General features: G+C 28.5%; 1 protein-coding gene across 1 annotated transcript; it reads left to right on the plus strand.

Moving 5' to 3' along the window:
• The first annotated feature begins 5,872 nt into the window (after positions 1 to 5,872).
• LOC143573699 (uncharacterized) lies at positions 5,873 to 8,264 on the plus strand. Its single transcript, XM_077058506.1, has 11 exons — positions 5,873 to 6,028; positions 6,115 to 6,210; positions 6,512 to 6,570; positions 6,652 to 6,794; positions 6,883 to 6,973; positions 7,086 to 7,221; positions 7,290 to 7,465; positions 7,556 to 7,649; positions 7,769 to 7,951; positions 8,033 to 8,107; positions 8,241 to 8,264. Exons 1-11 carry the CDS (start codon positions 5,873 to 5,875, stop codon positions 8,262 to 8,264), a joined length of 1,233 nt encoding a protein of 410 aa, XP_076914621.1.
• Positions 8,265 to 11,194: the final 2,930 nt, after the last annotated feature.

Consider the following 11,194-nt stretch of genomic DNA (forward strand, 5'->3'; position numbering starts at 1 on the left):
ATGTCAGTGATTTAAAAGTTTGTTGCAAGATTGTTCAAAAATAAAAAAAAAAATTCATAATTTTTTGAAGTTGACTAATTCCAAATTTTTTTTATACTTTGTAACTATTTTAAAAATATTTCAAAATAAGTTTCTTTAAAAGAGTATCAAATTTGTTAGGTATAAAATGACGGCCAAAAAAAGGTTTTTATTAATATATCTTTTTGGTTTAATGGTAGTTAGAAAGATTTTTATGTTGTCATTTTACTTTGTTTGTTGTTGTATGTTATTTTGTTTCAATAAAAACAAAAATTTAATAAAAACAAATTTATTAATGTTCAATTGTTACTCATTAAATGCATTATTATGCTATATTTAATTTGGGTGCTATTGTTTTATTATATTTTCAGGTGATGAAACAAAATGAGTTTCTTTTGGTAGAATGTTTGAAAAGTTGGTGGTGGTTTAATATGAAAGAACATGTTTATGTTTTTTACTGATGTTTTTTGGTTGTTAGATGTACATTAACTTATTGTAACTTTTAACTTTTAGTATCTAGACAATGTAAATGGTTAACGTTTTGGTCCGAAAGTTTGCAGAAGTATTGTGTTGCTTGAATTTGTTGTTTAAATTTATTATGTTTGTTGACATATTTTTCCACCCGTATGTAACACGGGCTATACCCTAGTTCTCTATTATGTTGCCACGTGTCCACTCTATTATGCTCCCACGTGTCATGTTTCCAAACACTCAAAAAACTTATTTAAACCTTAAGATTTTCCACCATAATCATTTTAATCTCTCTCTCTCTCTCTCTCTCTCTCTCTCGGCTTACTAACTCCACCATCCACCATCTTCTATATTCCGGTAATGTAGATCGGGATTAAACGTTTTCCGGTAAGGTTATATATTTTACTCTAATGGCCAACAATGTTATATGATTTTTCGGCAAGATTGTATCTTTTTCAGGCAACATCATATTTTCTTCCGGTTATTGTAGATCTAATCTTTTTCTCTTTATTTTCATTGTTAACTGATTTTTTTAAAATCAGTTTAGGTTCTAAATCAAAAACGGCGATGAAGCTAATATACGTATTTACGTTTTTCCGGTAAGTTTTTGCATTCATGTGTTATACCTATAACAATGGTTGTTTTATATTTATTTGAAGTTTTATATTTTTCATGTTTTTTTCTTTTATATGCTGTTCTTCTAGGTTCTAAATAAAAATCAGTTTCATCCATCGACATTATCATTATTCTTTTTCCGGTAAGGCCAATTTAAGTTTTCCAGTTATAAATTATAATTCATATCTTCCATAATATCAATGTTATAACAAAACTTTATTATTTCAGGTTATTTTCCTGATTGATGTACGGAATATTTCATTTTACCTTCTATAAAAATCGAAGATACCATCGTCATTATCACTATTTCGTTTTTCTTGTAAGACCATTCAAATTTTCCGGTTATAAAATTATAATTAAAATCTTCCATACTATGAATATTAATATTTGACTTTATCATTTCAGGTTATTGTTCCGACTCATATAAGCTAACTGCATGGATTGAACATTAGTTAATAAGATGTATTTTTTAATTTTTATAATATTGATGTATATTTTTTTAATATTTATTTATATTCCTTATTTGTAAGATTATAATGTACATTAAATTACCTATATTAATATACTAGGTTAGAACCCGCGTGATACACGGGTTAATAAAAAATATATAATAAAAAAACACATGTAGTACACAGGGTAATAATAAAATAAAAACGATAAATAAATGATAATATAAACATTTACAAACATTTTTGTTAATATCATAAAATTACCAATAGCATACATGTAATAGACATTAGTGTTTTGTAGTAGTTAACAAACGTTACAAAACTTTAAGGTTTTCTATTGGTAAGCTTTCATGGAGACTATATATATATGCCATGTTGTACAAAGTTATATAGAAATTTGAATAGAACTATTTAATTTCAAACCAAAGTAATAAAATTTGAGAAGTCCCATTTCATAAATTGGATTTAATCAAAGAACCAAAAAGATATAATTAATTTATCGAAATCCATGTTTTTACTAACGAATCTCCTATGAATGTTTTAATTTTGTGTTGCATTCGATAAATCGATACTCATGTTGATGTATATCGATTGAAACACATGTAAAAAGGAAGAAATCAAACAAACCTTATAATTCCAATATAGAAAACGAATGCAAAAGCAGACGGCGATCGCTAACTGAATATGCATAGTCTAATCGCATTTATACTTTGAATTAGGGTATAATCATTGTAGAATTAGGGTTGATGATTACATAGAATTGTTAGATTTAAGCCTGAAGGATTTAAATAAAATTGTTTTTGACATAGTCTGGTTGTTTACATAAGCCGCTATATGTGATTGAATTTTAATTTAATGAAAAGGAAAAATAAAAAAAATGGCAAAATATCATGTGGCAATTTAAAGAGATTTGATGAAAAATATTTTAATGAAAAGGAAAAAATAAAAAATGCCAAAATGCCATGTGTCAATTCAAAGAGATTTGATGTAAAGTATTTTAATGAAAAGGAAAATATAAAAAATGCCAAAATGCCATGTGTCAATTCAAAGAGATTTGATAAAAAAGTATTTTAATGAAAATGAAAAAATAAAAAAAAATGTTAAAATGACATGAGGCAATTTAAATTGATTTGAGAAAAAGTAGGAAAAAAAAGGTTGTTGAAAATCCACTCTTTTATTATATAGGTAGATCATTATTTTATTATTTTTGACAACTTTCAATTAAGTGACAAATATTCTGTCTATTTTAAAATCCCATTATAATTTCAAATCTTATGTTAGTTTATATTTTTAGATATATACACATTGAACAATCCCATTAACACAATTTATAGAGTTTGACATTCCTTATTTTTTTAAAAAAACCGAATGAACAACACTTTTTTATGTTTTTAATTTTTTTCATTTTTATAAACTCATTCCTTAATTTGTGGTTTGATCGAAATAATAACCAAATTATCCCATTATTACAATTTATATTTATTGACTTTACTTATTTGTTAAAAAACCGAATGAATAAGTTACAACTTAGATAAATTTCCGACCGATTTAAGTATTTGACCATTCATATTAAATCGTTTTTGGCCATTCATATTAAATCGTTTTTGACCGTTCATATTAATTTACATTTTTAGATTTATACACATTTAAGAATTTCATTATGACACTTTATAAAGTTTGACATTCCTTATTTTTTTTAAAAACCGAATGAACAACACTTTTTTATGTTTTTAATTTTTTCCATTTTTATAAACTCATTCCTTAATTTGTGGTTTGACCGAAATAATAACCAAATTATCCCATTATTACAATTTATATTTTTTTGACTTTCCTTATTTGTTAAAAAACCGAATGAATAAGTTATAACTTAAATATATTTTCGACCGATTTAAGTATTTGACCATTCATATTAAATCTTATTGGACCATTCATATTAAATCGTTTTTGACCATCATATTAGTTTACATTTTTAGATTTATACACATTTAAGAATTCCATTATGGCACTTTATAAAGTTTGACATTTCTTATTTAAAAAAAAACGAACGAACAACCCTTATTTATGTTTTTAATTTTTTCCATTATTATAAACTCATTCCTTAATTTGTGGTTCGACCGAAATAATAACCTAACTATCTCATTATTACAATTTATATCTTTTGACTTTCCTTATTTGTTAAAAAACCGAATAAATAAGTTATGACTTAAATAAATTTCTGAGTCTTACTTGCAACAAGGTTTAAGTATCCCATTAATACAATTTATTGAGTTTGACTATCCTTATTTGTTTAAATAACTAATAAGGATAGTTAAACTCAATAAATTGTATTAATGGTTTTAATATAATTTAATTAACATATTTAAACTCATTTTAAATTCGGAATTTGACTAATCTTTTAACAAAGTTTTAAAGGTTTTAATACTCTCCATAATTTTAAACTCATTTTAAAATCTTTCCATAAATTTTTGAAGTTTTCAAATTTTACGATTTGATTTTTTATTTTTGTTATTATTTCTAAATTAATTAGTCATATTAGTAAAATTAGAACAGATTTGATTTTAATTATTGTCATTTGGTATTAACTAAAATAATTTATCGTTTTAATATTTAAAAATACTGATTGCCAAACTAAAACTACTTGTCATAATTGTAATTTAGTCTTACTTTAATTTACGTGAATATTAATTATTAATTAATACTAAAATATTAACCGCGTTATTTAAGAACATAATATTAAATTGACATAACTTCTAATAATCAATATTTAATTTATCATAAATTAAATAACCGTTTTATCATCATTTATAAATATTGTTCGGCACATATGATCTTACTAATCTATTAAATCAATACAATTTTGCCACATGTCCTTCTACTAAGGTGTCCACCAAGACCTCCATGTCACCAAGTTTTCATTCTAAGAGTCTCTATTATGCTGTCATGTGTCAACTTAACCACAAAACCCCAAAAATTAAAAACGGCTCCATTTTCCATAACCCACAAACAATCCAACCGATCTTTTTTCTCTCTAATCTCTATACGAACATACCAAACCTAACTAAACCTAATCCGTCGCTGCTATTCAACTCTAATTCCGGCCGTCATATTCCGACTTCTCCATTATTCACCATGTTATTATTCAATTCCATCTGTGGAAAGGTCTACAGTCGTTTGGATTCCGTTCAAATCATCGTTTGTTATAGGAGATGTGATAAGGTTTTTTTCTCGCAATTGATGATTCGTATAACAGATCGATTCTCCGGTGAACATAATAAAGGTAATTAACAGACGATTTTTTTCACCTTGAGATACTTAATTATTATAATAACATCCGATGAATATAGTCTCGGCCAGTTTGTTTTATTATCATAATTCATATAGTTAATTATCATAATTGACTTCTTTCCGGCCAAACGGTTATAAACGTAAAATTATGTTTAATGATATTCTCCGGCCATTTTTTTTATTTTTTCATAATTGACTTTTATCTGGACAAACTGTTATAAACATAATTTTATGTTAAATTATAATTTCCGGGCAATTATATATATTTTTTCTTTAGTCAACAATCATAATTGAACTCTTAATTGTTTTCCGACCACTTTGTAATTTATGTTTTTATTTTCGACCAATTTTCGTTCGGTTTTTGATTTTTTTCCGGCCAATTTACTATTTAATTAAAATTTTAAATTACATATTAAATTATAATATTCATGTTCCAAATATAATTTATTCTATGATTTATTAAAAATATTAATGTACCTAACTGATTCCATGATTAGTTTACGTTTTGACTTCAATGTCAACTTCAAATTCAAATTATTACTCACAATATTTAAAGGTTTGACTAAAATAACTATATTTAAGGAAATAATTTAATAATTAATGTTGTTTTTTTATTTGGATATTATAATTTACAATAAATCGGTTCATTATATTCAAACTTATTTTAATAAACAATAAGTTATTTTTGAAAATTTTAATTTACAATAAACCAGTTGATTATATTCAAATTTATTTCAAAAACCTGTATATTTTTAGAAACAATACGTTATTTTTGGATATTATAATTTACAATAAATCGGTTGATTATATTCTATTTTATTTTAATAAACTTTGTATACATAATACGTTTAACAAAATTAAAATTCTCTACATTCTACTATATAATATTTAATAACATATTAAATTTTCATAATCATAGCCCTTTTATCCCATTCGTATTTTCTACCATGTAAGCTTGTACACTTTTGATAATTGTGTTTAGTTTTCTGCCACATTATTTAACTGTTTTATATTTTCATTTTAAGCATATGACAATGGAAGCTCAGACTTTTACCATGCTAAATGTGATTGATGTTCTCAAAACATCAACATCAACTCTTAAGGTTAGAGTCCCGAGGCTTTGGAGCATCAAAGATAACAAAAATGTTAACGAGGATTTTTTGATCGAGATGGTTTTAATGGATGAAGAGGTAAGTGTGTATTTATTAATCTGTATATATATGTTAGACTTTCTATTGTTTTATCATTGAATAAATACTTATTTCTTTAATGACAGGAAAATCGAATCCAAGCCACCGTTTACAAACAAGATATCTTTCGATTCAAAAGATTCTTGAAGGAAAGCTCTACCCTTACTACTGTTAATCCTAGCGTTAGTCTAAATGGATCAAACTACATAGTTATTGATTCTCCCAACAAATTAGTGTTTGGACCAAACACTCATGTTAATCCATGTCAAGAGTTTGAAGGTCGCCTGTTTGGATTCAAAATCAGTTCATTTGAATCAGTAATCAAGAAACAAATTTCTTTGAAGTCCACAATTGGTAAAATACTATTAGTATTCAAAGAAATTATTTATTCAATTTATCCTTAGATTTCCAGTTGATGTTTTACTTAATTTATTTAATTTCTTTCTTTTAAATATAATTGGTCATGTGGCTCATGTTTTCAAGACGAATGTTTCAAACGTCAAAGACAAAAACAAGCTTACAATGGAGTTATGTGATTTAAGGTACCACTATTTTTAGATATTTTATTTAAATAATTTTGTTAATTTAGTTTATCTTGATTTTGAACACTTATTTTATTTTAGTGGAAATTGTGTGTATCTCACGCTATGGGATCATTATGCATCCGAGCTCTCTAAATATGTCATTGATCATTTTGATGAACCACATGCCGTTATTGTTCTCCTGTTTGGTAGGGTTAAGTATTACACCAGTTCTGATGGTAAAGGTAATTATGATTACTGTTTTCTAGTTAATTGAAATATAAGCATATCACGTTAATCTAATTTATCACTCATTATATTCAATTTTTGTAGAGAAAGTCTATGTGTCAAATTCTTTTGGATCTAATGTTAGCCGTTTGTTCATTAACGACTATTTATTTGAGATAGAAGAATACAAAAACAAGTATATTATTTTGTTTTCTTTATTTTCTTTATTATGTTTATTACATTAGATTTGGTTATTTAAATTTTAGCCTTTTTACTTTTTCTTAAATGTGTAAATTTTAAATATGTAGTTTGTTTGATTTGTTGAATAGCAATGATGTCGCTATTCGTAAACCGATTCCAGTCAAGATGCTCTCTTCTGTTGATGATGAGTTTTTGAAATCTACAGATTTGTTTAACAGTTGTGATATTTGTACCATTATATTTGTAAGTTAATTATTAAATTCACTATTTAAACGATTATATTGCATAACTTGTTTTTTACTTATTTGCAGCCTAAGAATATCATTATCCTTGGTACAATTAAGGCCATATGTCCAGATACAGAGTGGTATTACATTGACTGTAATACTTGTAGCCGTAAACTCATGGAAAATATTGGTGAAGGAGTAACTGAATATGAATGCAAAACAGTAAGATGCAATGTGTTAGGTGTTCTTCCTACACCTCGGTACTTAGTGAAAACAAATTCAAATTTTTATTTACAAAATATTCAATATTCTGTTTTGCTTGCTATTAACCTATTTTAAAAATTATATAGATTAAAGATAAAGATAAGGGTTCAAGATTTGACTGGTGTTGTGTCGTTGACTCTCTTCGATAGATATGCTAAAATGCTGATCAACAAAACTGCGGCTGAATTGATTAATTCTAAAAGCAGGTTTATTTTCAATTAGTATATTTTATTATTATTATACATAATTGTTCACAATTTGAATTATCAAGTTTATATTTGTCACTTAACTTTTTACAGAATGAGGTTGAAAATGGTGGATTCCCTGCTGAGTTGGATTGTCTTTTAAAAAAGAAATTTCCTTTAAAAGTCGATGTGACAGAGTTCAATTTCAGAAACAGTGTGGAAGATCATGGTATAAACAAACTTACTAATGACACTAATATTCTCACTGAATTGCAGAAAAGGCAGCATAGTCGTTTGGTAATTATTTAATACTAAATTCATTTTATAGTTAATGTTATTTCCATTAACAGAATTTTTGGTTGCCCTTATAATTTTCAGCGACCCGATTCTAATTCTGTTTCATTGGGAGCATCTATGTCAAAATTTCAATCATCCGGTTCGGTTTCCGTTAAGGTATATATGTTTCTTAAATATGATAATTCAAACTTATATATATATATATATATATATATATATATATATATATATAGGTGAAACAAACATTTGTGACATGAATTTGTGATGTTGATTACTTTTTTAATAACAGATTTCGGATGTTGGAGATAACTAGACTCCAAATTCAAATGTTGATGGTGAGGATGTGGCAAATGAGGAAAAAGGAATTTCAACGTCTTCTGACGATAAACTTAAGAGAAAGTTGGTTGAAGTTTTGAAGTTGACGATCAACCTAGCATGTCTGCCACTAAGGTTAAGCCAAAGACTTTTGAAGAGATTGGGAAGACCAATGAAGCATGTGATGCTGCAACTATTTTAACTCCCACTACAACAAAAAGGGCTTTTTAGTACACACAAAACCGTCCTAAAATACTATTTTATAGGACCTTTCATTTAATAGAACCAACGAGAAAACCGTTTCATGTAAAGGGGTCGTAATAAGTCTCGGAACTCAAAAAGCATCCTGATATCCCAAATAAGATTATGAAACCAATTTTATGGTCGCATATTGTCACACCCTCAAAATCCACTAACGGAGTTTTACCGTCAGAGTGTGTGAACTAACAGGATCGGAATCATTAGTTATAATCAAACCATAAAACAAAGTTTCAAAACCATGAAAACGTTTACGAGTAATTAAATGCGGAAGCGTAAAACCATAGAAACCAATGTTGCGTCACGCAGGACGACTTAAAACCCAATGATCACAGTTTAAAATAAGTTTGCATAATTAAAAGTGTTTCAAGCAATGCATGATCCTAAACCGCGCGCCCGCCTCGGCTACCTAAGAATAACATACTAAAAGTGTCAACACAAGGTTGGTGAGTTCACAAGTTTAAATAAAAATAAAGCGTTTAGCGTTTGCGTTCAGCGTTTTGCGTTAAGCGTTTTGCGTTACAGCGTTTTGCGTTACAGCGTTTTGCGTTACCAGATAATGTTATGTCAATTATATATATATAGGTAGTTAGCCTATAAAACAAGTATCACTAAGTGTTCGACACCGAAGCTGACTGTTTATCATTTGCCTTGCCACCAGGTCATCCAGACCATGGTATGTGTTTAGCCAAGATTACACCCGCTCGACCTCCAGTCGAGTTTAGCGTTGGGTGGGGTTTGTCAAACCCAGTAGTACTACTCAACAATGACTCGCTATTATCCAATATTAAACGGTTCGATGTGAATGAAGGACTTTAGTTAACGCGTTTGCCACTTAGTCTTTACAAGTGATATATAATCTATATTAACAAAATCTTAAATGCATTTTCGGAGTATGTTATCTCCCCAAGTGAAAAGCGTTTGAAAACAGTTTAAAGGGGTAAGTGAAACTCACTGTTTGCGAATAAATTCCCAAATTAAATCACCAAGATGCGCGTCACAGAAAAACTCTCTCTAGCGTTCTAAAACAACAAAGAGATTTTTCTAAGTGTCGGAATATTATCGAGTCTCTAGACCCGGCACATAATACCTATGCACATAACATGTTTCGTGTTTCGTTTGTGGATCATGTGTGACTTTAACAAGTGTATTTGTGACACGTTACATGTGTAAGAAATTATTTACGTGTCACGTATTCATAAAGTACATCACTAGCAATTACTCCCCGTAAGGGCAATTTGGTCAACACATAACAATTAACTAGCCATTATTCCCCACGAGGGCAATTTGGTCAAATCATGACAATCAATTAGCAATTATTCCCCGCAAGGGCAATTTGGTCAAAACATAACAATTATATAGCAAGTATCATATTTCATGCATTTTCACAAAACTCAGTAGCTAGTTTCACCGAGACAGAAATTCTACTTGAAAGATTGTACTATCTCACCAATCAGAGCATCACAATTAATTTACTAAAAATCATCACAAAAGCATATATGTCTTAGGTTTCCAGAACATATTTTATTATATTTTTATTCCACATAGGTTTCTCACAATCATCAAATCATTACAGCAAACTCATAACAGTCAAATTCATGCGCAACAGAATGTTATTTGCAATTCCCGTTAAACGAAAAATCCAATAAATGCAAGACCACTTGGGTTAGGTTCCTAACTCAATGAGTCAACTTCCAGAAGTGGAACCAACCCAATTGGTCTCGTAGTTCATGAGATATAACATTTACAAAACAACCTAACAGCAGGTCTAATAGCTCAGCTTTGCACAACGTTCTTGTAAAATCATAAAAGTTAACTTTTCCACGTCCAAAAATTGCAAATTTATATTCTTTAGAAACTAGACTCAACCTAGTTTACTGTAGTATCAATAATCTCAACCAATTTTCACATTTACACTTCGTTACAGTCAATTAAACATCAATAACACAATCTGTCCAGAAACTGTTTGCATCCAAACTCAACATATTAACTATCTATGGACCATTATGCATTCATATAACACTCAAGACTCCATAATCACTATCCATGCACATCAATTACACATTACATACATGATTAGGGTCTTTGTTTGAACTCAAATCAAAGACACAAGCAATTAACATGTAACAATATCCATTCTAGTTATCATATCATCATCAAATCAACAACAATCATATAAACTACATACACACATAAAATCGGCTCTTAGGGTTTTCAATTAACCCATTAAACATCAAAATTAAGTATAAAGGATGCATAGGATAGTCGTTTATACCTTCCTAGCACCTTAATCTTCGATCAAAGACTTGAGAACTTGATTGTATGTGTGTATATAGGTGGCGGCAGCCGTGAGGGGGGGGGGGGGGAAAGAGTTCCGATCGGGACTTTGTGTGGGGAAGAAATAATAAGTTAGGGTTTATTATTAGTATTATTTATAATGATCTATGTTACACTTTGGCCCCTCCACTTCTAAGTATTACTTATCTAGCTTAACTAACTTGTTTACATCTTGAGTTAGTGTTTATAACGATGTTATCACATAACACATAAGTCTAACACATAATTATCACATAATTACTGTTTTGACGTTTTTCGTTTATTCACCAATCGTTTGCGTCAACTCGTTTGCGTTTCGGTGCAATTCCCGAAAGACTACACATGTAGTAAGTG

This window comes from Bidens hawaiensis, unplaced genomic scaffold (assembly GCF_021521415.1).
Source record: "Bidens hawaiensis isolate Kalapana, Puna unplaced genomic scaffold, B.hawaiensis_p1.1 tig00026613_1, whole genome shotgun sequence".
Classification (NCBI taxonomy): domain Eukaryota; kingdom Viridiplantae; phylum Streptophyta; class Magnoliopsida; order Asterales; family Asteraceae; genus Bidens; species Bidens hawaiensis.